This window comes from Manis javanica, chromosome 5 (genome assembly GCF_040802235.1).
Source record: "Manis javanica isolate MJ-LG chromosome 5, MJ_LKY, whole genome shotgun sequence".
Classification (NCBI taxonomy): Eukaryota; Metazoa; Chordata; class Mammalia; order Pholidota; family Manidae; genus Manis; species Manis javanica.
Window position 1 is genome coordinate 106,951,913 of NC_133160.1, and position 22,405 is coordinate 106,974,317.

Sequence of the window (22,405 nt, forward strand, 5' to 3'; positions counted from 1 at the left end):
CAAAAAGCCAGAAGAGGACCAGCCTGTTCAAGACCTGCGAGTCATTAACAAAGTGACTGTTTCTTTACACCCAGTGATCCCAAACCTGTACACCCTCCTCAGCCAGATCCCAGAGTCTGCCAAATGGTTCACTTGCCTAGACTTAAAGATGCCTTTTTCTGCCTCTGGCTGGTCCCCCAAAACCAGCTTTTGTTTGCCTTTGAATGGACTGAACTGGATACGGGGCTGCAGCTGCAGTTAACATGGACGTGGCTTTCACAAGAGTTCAAGAGCTCACCCACTCTCTTTGGAGAGGCATCGGCTGCAGACTTTGCCAGCTTTCTGAGGGATGCCACGTGCTGCGCTCTCCTGCAGTATGTAGATGACCTCCTCCTTGCCAGTGACACCCAGGAAAATTGTGCAAAAGGCACAAAGGCCCTTCTGCACCTCCTGTCAGATTCAGGATACTGAGCCTCATAGAAAAAAAAAGCACAAATCTACCAGCAGCAAGTCCGGTACTTGGGCTTCCTCCTCACCTAGGGAGAAAGGGCACTCGGGCCAGAGAGGAAAAGGGTCATTAACTCCTTACCCCAGCCCCAGACAAAGAAAGGCATACAAGAGTTCCTAGGGGCCACCGGGTTCTGCACAATCTGGATTCCCAGATTCTCAGCAATGGCAAGACCCCTCTACAGCCTCCTGGGGGGGCCAGACTAAAAGCCCCCTGTCTGGACAAAAGAGGCAAGAGCCACCTTCCTGGAAATAAAAGCTGCTTCAGAACAGGCTCCAGCCCTAGGCCTGCCAGATATAAAAAGGCCCTTCAATCTCTTCTTACATAAAAAAGTAGCAATTCTGCATTGCAAAGAACCTCAAAAGGAAAACAACCCTATAACACAGGGGAACAAGCTAGCAGATAAAGCAGCTAAAACAGTGGCCAATAACAAACAGATAAAGCTCCTTCCCTCACTAGGGCCCTAAGACCCCACAGTGGAGGCCCCTCCACCAAAGCACACTAAAAAAGAAAAGAACTGAGCCACAGCTGAAGGAGCCACCCTAACTAAAAAAAAAAAACAAAAAAAAAACAATACTACATCAGCCAATTGCCAGCATTATGCTGAGTAGTAAGTGAGTAGTGTATGACTTGTGCCAGAAATAACACTCAATCTTCACCACAACCCCTGCCCAGTGTCCAAAGAGCAGGAGTTGCCTCCTTTGAGGACCTTGAGATGGACTTCACAGATGTCCAGCCAAGCAGAAGGCACAGATATCTCCTAGTAATAGTGTGTACATACTCTGGGTAGGTCAAAGCCTTCCCAACCAGGACAGAATGAAGCCGGAAGGTAGCCAAAGTCCTGAGAAAAACTGTGCCCCGGTTTAGCCTACCATCTACAATTCACAGTGACAATGGACCTGCCTTTGTAGCAGATGCAGTAAATCTCTCAACATTACCTAAAACTCCACACTGCATACACACCACAAAGTTCAGGGAAAGTGAAGTGAAAGAATCACACCCTCAAGGGAACCTTAGGTAAGTTTTGCCAAGAAACTGGCCTCCTGTGGCTGGACCTACTGCCCCTAGCTCTCCAGCGAGCTCACTGCACACCTGGGACTCAAGGCTTTTCCCCTTTCCAATTAGTGTATGGACTCCCTCCCCCATGTCTAGAAAGCCTCCCAGAGAACCTACACCAGATAGGAAATAAGGGAGTAAGAGAACAGCTCCAAGCTTAAGAGCCACCCTAAATAAGCTGCAGCAATATACCATAGAAAGAGGCCTGATCTCCTTAGGGATGCCAGTACATTCCTTCCAGGCTGGGGACTCAGTCTGGGTCAAAGATTTAAAAAGGGACCCCCTCAAACCTCAGTGGACTGGCCCCCACATTGTTGCTCTAACCACTCTTCCTGCCCTCAAAGTCGCAGGTATCACTCCGTGGGTCCATCATTCCAGAGTGGAAAAGGCCCATAATCCAGATGAAAAAAATACATCAGTGGAAGGCACAGACCTCCAGAATCCTCTCTGCCTCCACATCCGATGATCACCCGCTGACTAATAAACACCTGGAGTTGTATCTTTCATCCTAGGCATTGACCTCTCTGCTGCTGTCCTGACCCCCCCTCCCCTCCCCACTTGACTATTCCTCAAAAAGTTGCCCTTCTTATTGTCTATTGGGTAATCGTAGCTTGTTTTGCTGTGCTTACCTGTTTCTCCTAACTATACTCAAGCCTCAGCCTGCATCTCCCCACTACCACTCTGTAATGTTATTTTTATACCTCTTTCCCTTCCTTTCCTCCCCCTCACTCCCAGGGAACTTCAGTGTGGTTGCATAAAGTCAGACAAATGGGGTACTGGATTCAGTGCCTATACCATATGCCTGTAAAATGTTATGATAAGAATAGGGCCACCCTTTGCCTTAAAGATGGGAAAAAGTACTGGACTGTAACAATAACTAAATGAGACTAAGACTGTGCAATTAGGGGAAGAAAGAGATCCACTGTCTGCTGGACTTACCTCACGCACATTAGAATGTATGATGAGGGGAGTCCAGAACCAAGCACCAAGGGACAGGGATGAAAAGGTCAAGCAGGCCCTAAAGGCACTAACTAAAGAGCCAGTTTACCGCAAAATACTGACCTCTCAAGTTTTTCTGTAACAGATTAAGCAGATTAGTATTACAATGGGGTCTGCCTTCAGTTCCTTGAGTGTCCTCAACTCCCACTGCACAAAGTTGGCAGAGAGCTGTGCCAAAGAAGTGCGCCAAGGAGGACTGGGGCGGGGGTGGGGGTGGGGGCTAGGAACATGTGCCCCTCCTGCTCCTTTCTAATTTTAATTGGCCCTTGAAAAAGGTGCCCATCCCCTCCAATAGCACAACCCCCCCCTCTGACATCTGGCTTTCAGAGCAGCAAATGTTAAAATAGAAACCATGGCTAGCAACTCTTTTAACTAGCCTTGCTGGGCCAGTGGTTCTGTTACTCCTTGAACTATTAGTGAAACCCTGCATCTTTAACTAGCTCATTAACTTTATCAGGGAACACATAACCTCTGTACAGCTCATGTATATGCAGAGCCGTTATGACCCTAACATAAACCAAGGAGCTGATGCCCCCTAAAACGAAGTGTTTAAAGGGGCATAAGATGGGAGAGTGATAGGGAAAAACTTAGATGGACAGCAATCTAGTCCAGGTGGCTCCCTTCTGCTGCTCTTCTTAGCAAAGACAACAGAAACTCCCTTAACTTCACCCTCCCCTTCAATCCCTGCTCTGCCAGGCACTTACTCCCTAAACTTACTCCCCCTTGCTTGCTCATTTGCTGTGCATGTTGGAATGTTATAGATACAGAAGCAGAAAAATATATACTGTGCCCTTTGCTTTTGTTCGGGGCTTAATTGGAGGGGATGGGCACCTTTTTCAAGGGCCAGTTAAAATTAGAGAAGCCAGCATCACTCTAACACCAAAACCAGGAAAAGACACCATAAAAAAAGAAAATTACAGACTAATATCCCTGATGAACATAGATGCAAAAATACTCAACAAAATATTAGCAAACCGAATTCAACAATACTTCAAGAGGATCATACACCATGACCAAGTGGGATTCATCTCAGGGATGCAAGGATGGTACAACATTCAAAAATCCATCAACATCATCCACCACATCAACAAAAAGAAGGACAAAAATCACATGATCACCTCCATAAACACTGAAAAAGCATTCAACAAAATTCAACATCCATTTATGATAAAAACTCTCAGCAAAATGGGTATAGAGGGCAAGTACCTCAACATAATAACAGCCATATATGATAAACCACAGCCAACATCATACTGAACAGCGAGAAGCTGAAAGCTTTTCCTCTGAGATCGGGAACAAGACAGGGATGCCCACTCTCCCCACTGTTATTCAATATAGTACTGGAGTCATGGCGATTAGACAAAACAAAGAAATATAAGGGATCCAGATCGGTAAAGAAGAAGTCAAACTGTCACTATTTGCAGATGACATGATATTGTACACAAAAAACCCTAAAGACTCCACTCCAAAACTAATAGAACTGATATTGGAATACAGCAAAGTTGCAGAATACAAAATTAATACACAGAAATCTGAGGCTTTCCTATACACTAACAATGAACTAATAGAAAGAGAAATCAGGAAAACAATTCTATTCACAATTGCATCAAAAAGAATAAAATACCTAGGAATAAACCTAACCAAGGAAGTGAAAGACCTATACCCTGAAAACTACAAGACACTCAAGAGAAATTAAAGAGGACACTAACAAATGGAAACTCATCCCATGCTCTTGGCTAGGAAGAATTAATATAGTCAAAATGGACACCCTGCCCAAAGCAATCTACAGATTCAATGCCATCCCTATCAAAATACCAACACCATTCTTCAATGAACTGTAATAAATAGTTCTAAAATACATATGGAACACCAAAGACCCCAAAAAGCCAAAGCAATCCTGAGAAGGAACAATAAAGTGGGAGGGATCTCGCTCCCCAACTTCAAGCTCTACTACAAAGCCAAAGTAATCAAGACAATTTGGTACTGGCACAAGAACAGACCGACAGACCAGGAGAACAGAATAGAGTCTCCAGACATTAACCCAAACATATATGGCCAATTAATATATGATAAAGGAGCCATGGACATACAATGGGGAAATGACAGTCTCTTCAACAGCTGGTGTTGGCAAAACTGGACAGCTCCATGTAAGAGAATGAAACTGGATCACTGTCTAACCCCATATACAAAAGTAAACTCGAAATGGATCAAAGACCCAAATGTAAGCCATGAAACCATAAAACTCTTAGAAAGAAACATAGGCAAAAATTTCCTGGACATAAACATGAGCAACTTCTTCGTGAACATATCTCCCGGGGCAAGGGAAACAAAAGCAAAAATGAACAAGCGGGACTATATCAAGCTGAAAAGCTTCTGTACAGCAAAGGACACCAACAATAGAACAAAAAAGCATCCTACAGTATGGGAGAATATATTCATAAATGACAGATCCGATAAAGGGTTGACTTCCAAAATGTATAAAGAGCTCATGCACCTCAACAAACAAAAAGCGAACAATCCAATTAAAAATGGGCAGAGGAGCTGAACAGACACTTCTCCAAAGAAGAAATGCAGATGGCCAACAGACACATGAAAAGATGCCCCACATCACTAGTCATCAGAGAAAAGCAAATTAAAACCACAATGAGATATCACTTCACACGAGTAAGGATCGCCACCATCCAAAAGACAAACAACAAATGTTGGCAAGGTTGTGGAGAAAGAGGAAACCTCCTACACTGCTGGTGGGAATGTAAACTAGTTCAACCATTGTGGAAAGCAGTACGGAGGTTCCTCAAAAAGCTCAAATAGAAATACCATTTGACCCAGGAATCCCACTTCTAGGAATTTACCCTAAGAATGCAGCAGCCCAGTTTGAAAAAGACAGATGCACCCCTATGTTTATTGCAGCACTATTTACAATAGCCAAGAAATGGAAGCTACCTAAGTGTCCATCAGTAGATGAATGGATAAAGAAGATGTGGTACATATACACAATGGAATATTATTCAGCCATAAGAAGAAAACAAATCCTACCCTTTGCAACAACATGGATGGAGCTAGAGGGTATTATGCTCAGTGAAATAAGCCAGGCAGAGAAAGACAAGTACCAAATGACTTCACTCATATGTGGAGTATAAGAACAAAGAAAAAACTGAAGGAACAAAACAGTAGCAGAATCACAGAACCCAAGAATGGATTAACAGTTACCAAAGTGAAAGGGACTGGGGAGGATGGGTGGGAAGAGAGGGATAAGTGGGGGGAGGAGAAAGGGGGAATTATGATTAGCATGTATAATGTGGGGGGTGGGACACGGGGAGGGCTGTGCAACACAGAGAAGACTAGTGATTCTACAGCATCTTACTACGCTGAAGGACAGTGACTGTATTGGGGTTTGTCGGGGAGCTTGGTGATGGGGGAGTCTAGTAAACATAATGTTCCTCATGTAATTGTAGATTAATGATACCAAAATTTAAAAAAAACTTCAGGAAGGACAACAAAATAAATGTTTATATGTAAATTCCAAAAAAAATAAAATACCATGGACCTCCGTATCATATCTATAATTCTGTTAGAAATGGGAAGTACAAATTTGTGAGGCACTATGAAAAAGACAGTGGGTGTCACTTGTAACCTATGTAAGGGGTGTGAAAATGAGGGAAAAATCCAAAGACATTGTGAGGTTTCAAGTCTGAATGGTTGGGAAGATGGAGACACTTGCAAACGTATAGATGCCACTGCTCGAAGGAGGGAAAGGGAGGATGAGACAACCTTGATGCTCATAACTGTATTCTCCTGCACAGGCCCTTTAAAATCCTAGCTGTATGGAAAGGGATGAAAGAGTCTGCCCACTGCTTGGTGACATTTGATTCACTTGGTAACTATTCCAGGTTCAGTGGCTGCTTAACAAACTACCACAGTATATAGCCACAGAAAACAACTATTTATTATGCTCACAGATTCTGTAGGTTAGGAATTCAGATGGTACAGCAGGGACAGCTTATTTCTGCTCCATGATGTCTGAGGTCTCAGCTGCAGAACCTGCAGGCTGGAAGCTGATAGAGTCTAAAGGCTAGTTTACTTACATCTGGAGACTGAGCCTGGCTGTCAGCTTGTGGCCTCAGCTCCTCTCCACATGGGCGAATTTGGGTTCCCTTACATCCAAGTAGCTGGTTTCCCCAGATCAAGTGTCCAACCCCCAGCTTGGACAGAACCTTGATCCGTTTTATAATCTAGCCTGGAAAGTCACAAAGCATCGTCACCTCTGTTGTCCTCTTTTGGTTGGAGCAGTCATAAGCCTGCATACAGACCCAAGCGGATGACACATACACCCCCACCTCCTGGCGGGAAAACTGTCAAAGTCAGCATAAAAAGAGCATGTGGGATGACATCACTGAAGGCAGAGGAGTAAGGAACACTGAAAGTCCTTACTTCCAAAGAAGCAACAAATAGACTGGGAAAAATGTCAGAATCAACTTTTTCAGAATTCTAGAAACCAAGTAAAGGTTTGCAGCAACAGTGGGGTGCTTAATCAAGAAAACCAGCTGAATCTTGGTAACAGGAGCACTTTGAGGGGGTGTTTTAACTTACTCTGGTTCCATCCCTTGCTCCCAGCTCAGTGGTGGCCTTGAAAATAACAGCCTGCATTTCTAGTATGGAAAAGAGGAATAGAGGGAGCAGAACAATGGACCTCATTCATTAAGAATTGTTTAGTCAGCTCAGGCTACCATCACAAACTACTACAGATTAGGTGTTTTAGACAACAGAAGTTTGTTTCCTCCCAGTTCTGGAGGCTAAGTCCAGGATTAATATTCTGGCCAATTCAGCCTCAGGCAGAGGCTCTGGGGCCTCTTCCTTCCCTTACAGGACATCAATCCATTGGATTAAAGTCCCTCCCTTATGATTTCATTTAACCGTAACCACCAGGCCCTATCTTCAAATACAGGTTTGAGGCTTTAGGAGGTTAGGGATTCAACATATGAATTTGGGAGGGGGTATGCAGAGGAAGGTATGAGAGACAATTTAGTCCATAGTAAACTATCTGGTAGCTCCTGTGGACTGGCTCAAAGGGTTTACCTTTTCCTTGCCTAACTAAGAACTGCCAGCACTGAGGCAGCTACCCTGCGGCATTTGTTGAAAACACTTAAAAGGCAAATGTAATAGTCACAGCTATATGGAGCAATGGGTGACAGCTGGGGGTAAATAACAGACTAACCAAAAAGCTTGAGAGTAAGAGTGGAGAATGAGATGCTTTGGCAAAACAGGGTTTTGTGAAGCTCTGACATATTCCTGGTGTTATGAAATTGTTTTCATAATTGAATTTGAATTCAATTGAATTGAACTGTCTCCCCCAAAAAGATCTGTTGATATCCTAATTCACAATACCTCAGAATATGACCTTATGTAGAAGCAGAATCGTTGGAGATATAATTGGTTAAGATGAAGTCATGCTTGAGATGAGTGGGCCCTAATCCAATCCTATAGCATACTTATAAAACAGCCATGTGAAGATACAGATGTACGGGGAGAATGTCAAATGAAGATGGAGGCAGAGACTGGAGTAATGCCTCTAAAGCCACATAAAGCTAATAAGGATTGTCAGCTGTCACCAGAAGCTAAGAGACACGGAACAGATTCTCCTTCAATGCCTCCAGAAGGAACTAACCCTGCTGACATTTGATTTGACATTTGGCATTGAGACTGTGAGAAAATTAATTTCTGTTGCTTTAGGCCGACCTGTTTGTGGTACTTTGCAGCCCTAGGAAATGAATAGGTAAATATTAAGAGAAAGTATAAATGTATTTGTTATTTGTAACTCCTTTCCCCCCTCTTATCTGATTTAAAAACCTGCAATGATTATAAGTCTGATGGCAACACATGTATGAAGATGTAATTTGTGACAACAACATAAGCAAGGAGAGAATGGAGTTAAAGACTGGAGCAAAGTTTTATATCCTATTAAAACTAAGGTAGTATTAATTAGACTAGGCTGTTATAAACTAAGATGTTAATTATTATCCCCAGAGAAAACAGTAGGAAAATAACTCAAGAATATCTGGTAGAAGATATGACAAGAAAATTAAAATGGTATACTAGAAAATATCTATTTAACACAAAAGGGGGTAGTCATGGAGGGCTGAGGAACAAAAAAGATTTAAGAAAAATAGAAACCAATTTTGAAGTATATAATACAGTATTCTTGACTGTAATCATTGTGCTGTGCATTTGATCTCTACATTTATTCATCTTCTAGTTGCAAGTTTGTAACCAATAGTGAAATGACAGAAGTCCTCACCTGTAATTACATTAAATGTAATATATCGAACTCTTTTACTAAAAGAAAACTAGCAAAATGGCAGAAACATAATCCACTATGCACTGTCTACATGAGGCATATTTTACATTCAAAGACAAAAACTAGGTTGATAATACAAGGACAAAAAAAGATGCCATGTAAACAGTAACAAGAAGAGGGCTAGAGGGGCTATACTGTCACCAGACAATAGACTTTAAAATGAAAACTGTTACTTACAAGAGTCAAAGGAAGACATTCATTATAATGTTAAAAAGTCAATCAATCTATTAAGACACAACAATTATAAATATAAATATATATACACCTAACAACAGAGCAGCAAACAAGTGAAGCAAAACCAGACAAAACAGAAGGGAGAAATAATACAGTAACAGGTAGAGAATTCAATACTCCACAGGTAGAGAATTCAATACTCCACATTCAATAATGGATAAAACAACTAGAGAGAAGACCAAGAAGGAAACAGAAGACTCAAACAGCACTCTAAAACCAATTAGACCTAACAAACATGTATAGAACACTCCACCCAACAGTAGCAGAACAAACATTATTCTTTGTGCACAAAGAACTTTCTCCAGAACAGACATGTTCGGTCACAAAACAGGTCTCAATAAATTTGAAAAGATCAAAATCAAACACAGTATGTTCTCAAATACAATGGAATGAAATTAGATATCAGTAACAGAAGGAAATTTAGAAAATTCACAAATAATGTGAAACTAAACAACACATTCTTAAACAACAATGGTCAAAGAAGAAATCACAAGGGAAAATAGAAAACAGTTTAAGGCAATGAAAATGAAAACATAACATAGCAAAACTTATGGGATGCAGTGAAAACAGTGCTCAAAAACTGAGTTGTAAGTCTACATTAAAAAAGATCTCAAAACAACAACCCAACCTTCCACCTTTAATAAACTAGACAAAGAGCCAGCTAAACCCAAAGCAAGAAGGAAGGATAATAAAATAGAGAATCAAGCCAAGTTCATTCTTTGAAAAGATCACCAGAACTGATAAAACTTTAGCTAGACCTCATATTCTATCCTGAACTTAATCTTTTGTTCTCACCACTCCAGAGACTGCACTTGTCCAATCCAAGGGCCACTGCTAATCTCTACTTGAACTCTTATCAGCTTGATACACCTGAGCACCCCCTTCTTCATTTGGCTCTCATGCCACTCTCCTGGTTTTCCTTCCTTGAGGCACAATCCTTTTCCATCTCTTTTGCTGGCTTCTCTCCCTTAGCTTGATCCCTAATGTTGGAGACTAAGGCCTCTGTCAAGGTTCTACATCAACACTTACATAACCACATTCCATGGCTTTTAATAGCATCTCTAGTCCAGTGAACTTTCACATCTGATCTCCAGCCAGGCCAGGGCACTGAACTCTAGACTTAAGGCCAACTGCTTTTTGGTCACGTCTACACTGGTGTCTACGTTATAGCATTTCACACTTTACATGCTATCAGTGGCACCATTTTCCCAGTGGCACCATCTGTTCAATTGCTCCATCTAAAAATCTAGGAGTTATCCTTCCAATCTAGTCAGAGAACAAGTGCTGTTGTCACCTCTAAAACTGTAGGATTGATGGGATTAATACATAAATCAAGTAATATAGAAATCAAATGTACAAATGCATATGACCTGATTCTCCTACAACTCCTGATGCATGATCAATAACAAAATGAGTAAAGACAAAACAGTTCCTACAACTCATGATCACCCTCACATGGTTTCAGTGTCCTTGAGGAGCATCATGCCCTAGGGCTGGACTCAAGGTCAGATAATGATTGTGTGTTGATCATGTGTTGAACCCCCTACTCAAAATTCTTTGGATGTTTGGGTCCATTTGCTCAATAAAGATGAGGAGTGCCTTTTCGGCATTACTCTTGCACTGTTACGCCTTGAGTCCCCTGGCTGGGCCTTTCAGATCTTTGTGTCTCATCACATCTCCTCCCTTATCTGTGGGCCAGAGGCAGGGAGGGGTCCAACAAGTGGCGCCCAAACGGGGACCCTTGAAAGAGCAGGGAAGCTCCAAAGATCATTGATCCGGTAAGACTCCCGGAAAAGCATACGTAGGGACAGGATCAAGACGTCAGAGACACTATAATGGGCCAACATAAAACTAAAGCAGATAAACCAAAGGATTACTTAGAATTACTCCGTGCCCTTCTAAAAACCTCAGGAGTGAAAACTTCTAAAAAAGACTTTGCTCAACTTCACAAATACATTAAAAGACACTGTTACTGGTTGCTGCCACAAGGAACCATCAGACAAGCTGATTAGAGTAATGTATTAAGAGATTTCAAAAAGGCTCACAGACAGGGAAACATTATCCCTGTACCTGTTTGGGTGGATCAATGACCCCTCAATAAAGAAAAACTGGCAGACTTACACACATTAGTTCAAGAACAGCTTCAGCTAGATAGACTAGAATTTTCCACAAGCCCATGAATTCCCCTGTATTTGTTATAAAACAGAGTCTGGAAAATGGGAACTCTTACATTACTTAAGACAAATTAATGCAGTTCTTAAATCTATGGGTCCTTTACAAGAAGGCCTTCCTTCTCCAGCTATGATTCCGAAAGACTGGGACACAGTTATCATTGATCTTGAAGATGGTTTTTTTTACAATTCCTTTAGCTGTGGCAGATATGGAAAAGTTTGCTTTTACTGTACCCTCCTTAAATTTACAAGCTCCTTCAGAAGGATTCCAATAGAAAGTACTTCCTCAAGGAATGTTTAACAGCGGTACAATTTGTCAAAATTAAGTGCACAAGGCTCTTTTGTTCCCTCCTGGTGTGTGTCAGGAGCTATCTGTCCTCTCACTGTATCTCTAAATAAAAGCCTCCCCTTAGCTCTCCTACCTTGACTGTTTGCTAAGTTCATTTATCAGCTCTGCAAACAAGAACCCTGGCATCATCTTTGGGGGCTTGTCCGGGATAACTTTGGAGGTGAGTACCAGCATCCAAGCCTGCTTTTTCTCTCACTGTCCTTATAGAAGGAAGCCGTCTATGGCACACAGCATCAGGCGCTCATCAGCCACTTAAATGGGACTAGCCTGGCTGCCAATCTCAAAGTCTCGAGTGACAGGCTCCCCCTGCGTCTCCCTCAGTGGATCCCCCATCTCCCTTGGGAGCCGGGAATGTCAGCTGAGTGGAGGCCAGGATTCCCTTTCAGAGGCATCTCCCTGGATGCAAGGGACTGAGGAAGGCCGTGGGCAATTGCGAGAGTCTAGGCTGAGGCTACACTGCAGCGGCTTCTCAAAGGTCCGTGTGTCTGGAATCAGACCCTGACAGCCCGACTGGGCATCTGTGAGGAGTGTCTCTTTCTGTCTCTCTGACTTCCAGCCTGCTTCTTCAGGCCGCCCTGGCCTCTGAGTGAGGCAGGGGGCATTCCTAACTCTCTCCTAACTTCATCAGTTTTATGGAACCTGATGCCCACCACTACAAGGTAAGAGATTGCTCTTATTCCTGACTAAATGCTGTACTCTTTATCTCATAAAATGTGTCTGAGCCCCCGTTAGCCACTTAAAAGACAATTAACGTTGGCTACCAGTCTTAAGTCTGATTAGAAAGGCTTGGCCCCTGAGAGAAGTATACAGTATAAGATTATGCAGCTAAATATATTTTGATGCAAAGAAGGGAAATGGTCAAAAATCCTATAGACTGCAATATGGAACTAGTTTTCTAAATAATTTTGGTGGAAATCTATTCTTATTGAGTTCATTATCTTCAAAAATTGGGAGGTTTTTAAACTAGACTCCCTGAAACGGAAGAAATTTATCTTCTGCAATACAGCCTGGCTTTAAATGACTGGTGCTAGAATTGTACTTGGATTTCCTTTCCAGCCACCTGGAGACACACAGTCCCTATCAGTTCAGAGCCTTCATCAGCCCTGTTAGTCTGGGGCCATCTAAACCTTAACCCAGTTATGTAAACTGCTCACCTTTAGAGTGTATTCTTTAAAACTGAGAGACTTTTAGTCAAACAAGCTAAATAAAGTAGGCAATTGAATATTAATAACTCAAATCTTTGTATCAGTTTATCTGTCTGTGTATATGTTCTTTTATGAAGTGTTGCTAACTGTAGTCATTATGTCTCAATCTGTATGTTTGTGTATCTAAGTGTGTAAATGAAAAATATTTTTCTACCTCTGGATGGTATTAATAAAAATTGATTTAAAGACAAGTGCTTGTAAAAATTGGGCATTCTAAAACTTCCAGAAAATTCTAATAAAAGATACTAAGCATTAATGCTAATTTAAGTTAAACTGAAATGTACAAGTCCTTATGGTTATCAGCTGCCTAAGTTTATCTAAAGTCATTGAAGTTGATGTTATCTGTTAAATCTTTCAAGAAAAAATACTTGAAGAGAGACTTGACTTTGTCTATTGTTTGGTAAGTTTTGTGAGCATAGTTGTTAGGAATAAGTAAACTAAGTAAGTGTAGCAAGTTAACATCTTAATAATAGTGTGTTAATGTATTACAGTGTATTACAGTGTGTATACCTACAAGCAGCCTGAGAATCTTTGTAGTAACCTAAAACCTTAAAGTTTTGCTAAGTAGACATATTTTGTACTTAGTGAGAGATTGTGCTGTAAAGCTCAATTACAGAAATGAAAAATGTGTTCATAAATTTGTCAATCTAAAGAATGCTAGTGTAACAGTTTACAATAGCCTCCTTCTCAGTGTTCACTGAAAATTAAAGTTCCTAATGATTTTAAATTTTAATTAAAACTTGAAGTAATAAGGAAGACATTTCTGCATGCTAAAAAATGTGTCCTTTGATAAAAGAAAGTAACTTTGTTCTAAAGTACAGCTATTTATTTAAACAGGGAGAACACTGAATATAAAAGGAAAGTTGTAGAAAGCTTGTGGAAAAATTGATATAGTCATGCTATGTGAAATTAAAGCAAATGAGTCTTGCTATCAAGCACATAGCAAAATTAGAATTTTGTTTTCAGTTAAAAAGATAAAGTTTTCTTAAACTGTTAAGGTGCTCTTAATGTTGAAAGATTGCAAAAGGTTTTCTAATTGTTTTATCAAAAGTTTCTCATGCTTAAAGTCTCAATGAATTGTCTGAGTATTTAAGAAAATGAGATCTTAATATTAAAGGACTAAAAGTTAAACTTTGCTAACAACTGTGTAAACTTCTGTATCTGCCTTTGAAGTATTTTGTTGTCATTCTAGTTAAATGGATAAGTATTGCTTCATGGCAACCTATAATCTTATTTAAGAAGCAAATGCCAAAGAACCTTTCTCCTGACAACTTTGCAAAAGGTGCTTTTACCTCTAGCTAACTGATACTTTCCAGAGGGCCCCTGGAACATGTCAGAGGAATTTTTTCTCCTCATCAGGGAAAATATTTGGCTAATTTGGCTTATTTATCTAATATATATTTACCTGGAAAGCACTGTCAAAGAGAATGATGCTAAACTTTGTTACTGAATGTTTTGTTACAAAAATACCCAAATTTCCTTATGTCAACTATCTTATAGTAAGTTCTCATAAAATCTTTAACCATTGTCATTTTTTTGTCATTTATAGTCACTGTTTTATTACTCCTAAACTAGTAAAGAACTAGATTTCAGCAGAACAGGTATTGGTTACATAGGATTAAGTAAACTAAGGAAGATGATTTTGTGGCTTTTTGTTTCAAATGTTGCTAATGAGCAGACAACAGTTTAGTAAATGACTATCTTTATAAGCAGAATTTAAACTTTATCTTTCTACCTGATCCCTCCAGAATTTAAAAACTCTGTGACTATTTTTATATTTCATGGCAGTATGTTTATTTGCATAATTTCAATAAGAACCTGCTTTCTTTGTAAGAGGACCAATTAAAAACACTGGCTATATTACCAAAGTTTTGACTGGAATGTTATACCTGAGAGACACGTGTGTAAACTCAGATATGAACAGACAGCATTAAGGAACTAAGGTTGACTTTATAAAGCCAACAAAGCCCCTTGGAAGAACTGGTCTGGTACCTTGCTTACAGGGTTCCCAGCAGCCTTACCAGGCGAGTAAGGAAGGTCACTTCCTGGCAGGTGCAGGAACCTCAGGATGTCTTGGGGACCTCAAGAGAGGAATTCACCCAAATCTACAGGTACTGCAGGCAAAACCTGATGGCAAGTCTGGCTTGGCTTTCTGGCCTCAAGAGGCCTTTAAAAGTCCAATCTGAAATTCCTTACAAAAATTTCCAGCAAAGTACATTTAAAAGAGCCTATGTAATCAATTGCTCTTCTTGCTGCACTTATGCAAATAGTCAAGCCAAGTGTTAATTATTTTCTTAACCTAGTAACTTCTAAAATGAGGGTGATTTTAGAGAAAAGTATTGTTTCAATAATGCAGTCTTATCTATACTAAATCCCAATACTAGTCATTGGGACGTAGACTAGATCCAGAATTCGTTTCCCCAAAATATCTAGCTATGATTCTCCAGATGTTTTCGTTTTCTCCCATCATGTCAATTAAAATTTTACTGTTTCTAGTCCTCATACTTAAAATTACTGTATATCATAATCCTTCCAGCTGGTAAAGATACCTCAAGACAAGTGCTGGGCATAGAAGCCACGAGGCATAAATCTGCAAAGAAGTAAAAAGCTAACCTTTTCAAAGAATATTGCTTCTCTCTCACTTACCAACTTTACATCTCCCTGTATGGCCCCGGAAGATGGCTGGTTAGCCAGAGACAGGTTAAGATTCCTCAAGGGAGGAACAATCTAAGACAGGCACAGTCACAGGGGGGCCATCAAGTCAGAAATTGGGGGTCAGCTGAGGTGGGGCCTAGAACCTCACCCCCCCAGTTTTGAGAGAAATCTTCTGCACCCATGGCTGTTTTGTTGCCCTTGTCTAACTCGGATCAATACCTAGTCTATAAGGCACGGACCTGACCACCTACACTTACCTTGCTACCGCACTAAACTCTACTTTCCATTTTTATATTACATCACAAGATTTAAAACATAGATTATCTTTTATGAAAAAGTAAACTGTGTTAAAAAGCTTTCTGTTAGAAACTATCTGCTTGCTATATTCTTTATTTTATCTACTACTTAAAAGAAAAGGGGGAAATGTGGGATTGATGGGATTAATACATAAATCAAGTAACAAATGTACAAATGCATATGACCTGATTGTTTCTCCTACAACTCCTGATGCATGATCAATAACAAAATGAGTAAAGACAAAACAGTTCCTACAGCTCATGACCACCCTTACATGGTTTCGGTGTCCTTGAGCACCACCCTCTAGGGCTGGACTCAAGGTCAGATGATTGTGTGTTGATCATGTGTTGAACCCCCTACTCAAAATTCTTTGGATGTTTGGGTCCATTTGCTCAATAAACATGAGGAGTGCCTTTTCAACTTTACTCTTGTGCTGTTACGCCTTGAGTCCCCTGGCTGGCTCTTTCAGATCTTTGATGTCTCATCACGTCTCCTCCCTTATCTGTGGGTCAGAGGCAGGGAGGGGACTGACATAAAACATTTTGAAGTATTGCCATCCTAAGCCAAGCCCTGACCATCCTGTACTTTCATTGCTGAAGTAGCCTTCTTAGATCTAGGAGACTGGCACCCTCAAGCATCATTTTATCTGCTAACCAGACAAGGTAGAAATGTAAAAACATACCTCAAGACACCGTTAAATGCAGAGTTCTGGGTTGGAATTGAGTACTGCCAATTAAATGCACTGGCACAGAATTTGTACAGAGAGGTAAGACAGAAGCAATCTTCCCATTGGTATTGCTGTGGTAAGCAAGGTCACAGAGATACAAGTGTTTGGAGGAAGTTACGATGGTTAGATTTGGTATTGCAGCATCTGGCCAGCTTCATGGATGTGAAAAGCCAACGTCACTGGTTGCAGGCTTCCTGAACTCTGGATTGTAACTACTGTGGGTGTCTTTCCAACTCCAGAGTCTAGTGGTAGTCCCCCTAACTACTACTCTAGTCCTTCCCACTGATTTTATAAATGCCTCACTCTGTGTTTTAAAGCTCTTTCTGAGTAAAATAACCTAACATGGTTTCACTCAACCCTGATATATCTAGCTGGTCTTCTGGTATCCACTCTTGCCTATCATTCTTTCTCTATCCAACAGAGAATTCCCTTAAGAATGTAAATAACATTATGTCATCCTGCTTAAACTTTTCGAGTGGCTTCCCATCACACTTAGAATACAACCCAAACTCTTTACTGTGCTACCAAGCGCTAATGATCTGGCTTCTGCCCACTTCTCTGATGGCATCCAGCCACTGGCCTTCTCTCAACTCTTGGAACAGGCCAACCTTTGCACTAGATCTTTACTACACTCTCACAAAATGCTCTTCCTTGTAGTTTCTTACATTTTCATGTCATTTGAATTAGACGTTACCTTCTTAGCACCCCCATAAAAAGCTACTCTGAGTTTCTCTGCAAAGCACTTACTGGTACCTAATTTTTTGTCATTATTCACTATTTCCTGGCTGCCTCCTCCAACAATGTATGTACTATGGGAATGGAGACTTTGTCCCCTTATAGCAGATCCAGAGCATATTACAGATGCTTAGTTAATATTCAATTGAGTTAACATGGGCTAAATCTGCAAAGGTGCATTCTTCAATTAAGAGTTATTGCAATGTTGTTAAAAAATGCAAATTATTCTTAAACATTAGATTGAGAATAATAGCGTTTTGCCATCTATGCATGGGTGGTGAATTAATAAATTGTTTTGGAACATACCATATTCAACCTTGTACTTGGGTAGGAATTTTCAAAACCTCAAATCAAGTCTTCTAAAACTGCAGGTAGAAAAACTGGCAATCCAAAATTGGTTTTCTTTTTTTATGCAACTTAAGGCACAAGGCAGGAAAGGAACATCAGTGTGTAGATCTCACTCAGGATTATTGCTATTTTTTCCAAACTACTATTGCAAATACCATGCTATTGACTTTTAAGGATGCATGAACTTTTCTCAATTTTTCTCTCATAATGTTACTGCTTAGCTAGCTCCATCTGCTGTATCTCGTGGCCTTACACTTGAGGTCACTGGAGAAACAGCACCACCTTCTGGGCAAAGGCTGCTGTGCACCTGTGTTGGCAACAGGCCAGTGGCTCTTGGGCCTTTCCTTCTGCAACTCTCAACTGGCCCTCAGTTAGGCTAGCAACTAAGGCTAGCCTTCCAGAAGGCCAAAACAGATGCTCTGCTACTCCAGAATTGCTGATAAGATTAAAGCAGCTCTTTTGTCTGAGCCTTCTCTTCTAAGAAACTAACTTGGTTTTTAACTAAACCCAGAAATCAGTACCATTGTGGGAAAGAGCCCAACTGAGGCAGACCTGGATTAACAAATAGGAATGAAATGGGCCACGATTTTAAGAGGTCATTGTCCCCCTTGTTCTCTGCAAACAAGATGCTGAGAACATGGAGTGCCTTTGTTGTCTTTTTTGGAAATCCTTTTTCCTCCTTTCCTCACTAAGGACCATAAATTTATGTGGACTCACCCACCACCTAGCTAGACACTTTTCCTCCATTATGACTAAATCTTCCTAAGGTATTTTCCATTACATTTAATTGTGAATGAGCTTCTTAGGATCTAAGAAATGTTCCACTCACCTTTTCCCCTTCCTTTCACATCCCTCTTTGACAAGCTGCATCTGATATTAGAACTTTCTCTTAATTCCTGAATCTATTTCCATCCTTAACTGTTTGATATAAACTGTAGTTGTGCTGGTACCCGTTTCATCATGGACAATAATTCATTATGCTGAAATCTAACCCCCTAAGCAATAGTATTTGGAGGAGGAGCCTTTGGGAGATGTCTGGCAGCACCCTCATGAATGGGATTGTGCCCTGATAAAAGAGGCCCAAGAAAACTCCTTCTACCCCTTCCATGAGAGATTACAGAAAGAAAACTTTAGTCTTTGAGGAAGTGGGCCCTCCAAAGACACTGAATTTGCCAGCACCCTGATCTTGGGCTTTCCAGCCTCCAGAACTGTGAGAAATAAAATTCTGCTCTCTATAAGCCAGGCAGTCTCTGGGATTTTGTCATGCAGCCTGAATGGACTAAAACATTCTCTACCTCAATTCTCTGCTGTCTAGATACTGAGCACCCTTCTTTTCCTCTAATTTCTTTGTAATCTAGACTCTGGTGTATATCTTCTCATTTCTTCCCTATTTTTCCAATTATTCCTTTACTGTTATTAAGACACTTTCATCTTCTCATGAGCTTTTTCAGAAATGAAGTTTATCCTTTCATTATACCATATGTGGTTTTATCATTTACAAATTATTTCCATTTCTAATATTTACTGAAGCTCATTTCCCTTTTAACTACTCTTCTATATTTTCATAGTCCTTAGATTTCTTAATTAGCTACTAGAAGATAAAATTATCAACATAAAATCTTGTATATTCCCTGCCCTCTCATATCTGCAAGGCTACTTCCTTTTTCTTATTCATAGCACTACCGAAATTATTACTCTAGGATTCACTACAGTTTCTTGGTCAGGAAAAAAATTACCTCCTTTGAGCATTATCTTGTATATCTCAAACATCTAAGAAATCTCACTCATAACCGGAATGCTTACTATCTAAATGAAATAATCACCAAGGAAGTGTCATATATGTACACGTAACTCAAATAATAACGATTTTTCTACTGGAATTCCACTATAACATACCCACAAGACTAAGGAAAAAACGTGAACATAGCCAATAATTCTGTAACATCTTCCTATGTTGACAGACAGCAACTATACTGGGGGGGCGGGGGGTGAGGATTTAAGAATAGGAGTAACTGTTGAACCGCTGTGTTGTATATGTGAAACCAATGTAAGATTGTGTATCTATGATACTTCAATTTAAAAAAATGGAAATTTGAGAGGAAAAAGATTAAGACAAAAACTAAAATAAAATTCCTATTTTTTCAATCTCTCTTTAGTTTCTCTTTGCTTATGGCAGTATATGGTATATAGTTCAGGGACGTACATTAAAACTGAGTGAAGAAGAAAATGTTTTTATTAATCACAACATGAAATTGACATGACATCCCATTAGAACTTAACCAGGATAAATAAGCTGTTGTAAAATTTACATTTCACACATCCCTTTCAGAGGAAAATATTACCTACCAGGGCTCTTCTAGGTCTTATGGACTGATTTCAGTAAATGTTTTACTTTTTAATAGTAAACAGCAATTAACATATATTCTCAAACTGTGCCAAGTAGTTACAAAGGCAAGTATAAAACTTATGGTAACAGCTGGCAGGTTTCAGACTGTTTTGTTAAACAGTCTGAACCACATTTTTATTTTAGATGTTTTATCAGTGTACCTTTTTCATTGGTAAGGCAACTGCTCACTGGGGACACAAGAATGATTAGCAAGTTTTTTAAATAATAGATACTTGAAGGATCAAGAGTCAAGTGAGTCTGCTTTCCAAATTTTGTTCTCTTTTGGAGCAAAACCAAATGGCTTTGTTTTTGTATCTAGGAAGGCCAATATTTTGAAATTCAGGTATTACAGTCTTCTAACTCATAATTTAAAAGGGAGATGAACTATTATTATGAGTAAGTCTCTGAAATACTTCATTTTTAAAATAACAAGGCTTCTGAATAATTTCTCAGATCTACTGCATGAGTACATGACTTAAGGAATGTCACACATTTGGTCTGAAGTGTGGTAGGTCTTCTATCAACTACATCTTGTCCTTAGTAAGGATTAGCATTGTGCTTTCAAACAATTTTTACATGTAAAGCATCTTTAATTAAAGTTTCCTTTTCACGGTACCGAGGTTTTTCCCACTTAACTGTTTGTGGAAGGTAATTTGAACGTACACATATATACACTGCATACAGATGTGTGTGTATATATGTATTTTTTACGTAAGTTACTTTTACCATTAGATTAAAACTAGACTACAGGGCAAACTGTGAGAACAGTTTGGTCTTCCTTAGCAATCCAACTCTAGGTTGAAGAAGGCAGGTACAGTTCGCTGAAGGATGTGATGAGGCTGTAGTAGGTCTTTTCATCATCTGTTAATCCTGCATTGCCAGGCCTCACCACGACAGCTACATGCACATCTGCTTCCTCAGCAGCACTGGCCTCTGTGAAAATCAAAGTATGTGTCACAAATGTCAAGTTTTACTGTCTGAAATTTGTTTCAAGGTGATCAGGGGAAGTAGGAATGTCAGAAACAAGTTGGGCCCTGATTTGGTAATTTCTGAAGCTAGAAGACAGACATACATATGGGGGTTTGACTGTATTATTGTCTGACACAATTCTTAATTTTTTCATAATAGAGGGTTTTAAAAATACCTAACTGTACGTGATAGACTATAATGGCTGCATATCCTAGACTTCTGAGCTTTTAAGTACTTACGAATGTAGGACAGAGGCATGCTCTGTCCACACCGTCCTCTATTCTCTCCCATCAGTCCTACAGAAAACTAAGCTGTTTCCCAGAGGATAGGCTGTCAATAACAATATCAATTAAGCAGATATGGAACTAACTGAATCCTATGATATAATGAGGCCAAAATACCTGCTCTCACATCTTGAGCCCAAAGGTGTCATACCTCCTAGCTAAACTGCCAATTTCTTATGCCTGGCAAATTCATACTCTTCAAAATTCAGCTCAAATTCTTATCTTCCAGAACCATTACCACCTGAATTAGAGCATCCTATATGCTCCTTTAACACACTGTCTTTAGCTCCATCATGACAATATGAATTGATACATTATCACTTATTGTCTCTCTCATTAGACCTTGCGTTGCGCACCTTAAGATCAGTGACTGCATAGTGGGTAGAAGTAAAAATAGGATTAGTAAAATGCAACTAGGAAAGCTAGGCATTGCAGGGACATCTCTAATATGCTTCGGGTAACAGTCTTCTCCATGTTGTTAATTCTCACAAGGTAATAGCTAATACCTTATATTAATTTAGCACCTACTATGTGGCAGGTACTATTCTAAGAAGACAGATGTGTGAACAAAACAAATCTGCCTTCATGGAGCTCCCATTCTCAACTAAATCTTCACAACTCTGAGGTAGTTCATATTACCTCCCCCATTCTACAGATACGGAAACTGAGCTAGCAAGCGGTAAAGCTAAAGTTTCAAATTGTCAATCTGACACTATGGTCTGTGCTCTAGAAAAAAGGTCAACAAATCACAGCCCACCCACCTGCTTTTGTAAATAAAGTTTTATTGGAACACAGCCATCCCCACTCATTTCTGTATTGTCCATGGCTGCTTTTCCACTAGCAGGACATAGTTGAATAGCTGTGACAGAGACTGTAGGGTCCACAAAGCCTAAAGTGTGTATTATCTGGCCCTTTTTAGAACAAGTCTGCTAACTCCTGCTCTAGAGCATACTACTCCAAATGTGGTCTAGGGACCAACAGCATGGGAATCATCTGGAAGCTTGTCAAAAATGCAGTACCCTGGTCTCCAATGTGGAATTACTGAATTAGGATCTGCAGCTTGAAAGATGTTCTTCTGTAGAGGGGGTGAATTTTGATCATAAGTTTAAAGGAAGAAAACTGGCAAGAGAAGAGACATTCCAGGCAGA

At 40.1% G+C, this 22,405-nt stretch overlaps 1 protein-coding gene across 3 annotated transcripts in view; it reads right to left on the reverse strand.

The window, feature by feature from the left end:
- ENOPH1 (enolase-phosphatase 1) overlaps window positions 1-22,405 on the reverse strand; it is a 92,792-nt gene that overhangs the window by 34,061 nt on the left and 36,326 nt on the right. For 2 of the 3 annotated variants that reach the window (XM_037021134.2, XM_037021135.2), the window contains exon 6: window positions 19,834-20,937. The exons of the other annotated variant lie outside the window; for it this stretch is intronic. In XM_037021134.2, coding sequence (XP_036877029.1) covers window positions 20,798-20,937 — 140 coding nt within the window. In that variant the 3' untranslated portion in view covers window positions 19,834-20,797. Of the gene's footprint in view, window positions 1-19,833; window positions 20,938-22,405 lie in introns of those variants that run through there. 3 annotated transcript variants of the gene reach the window in all.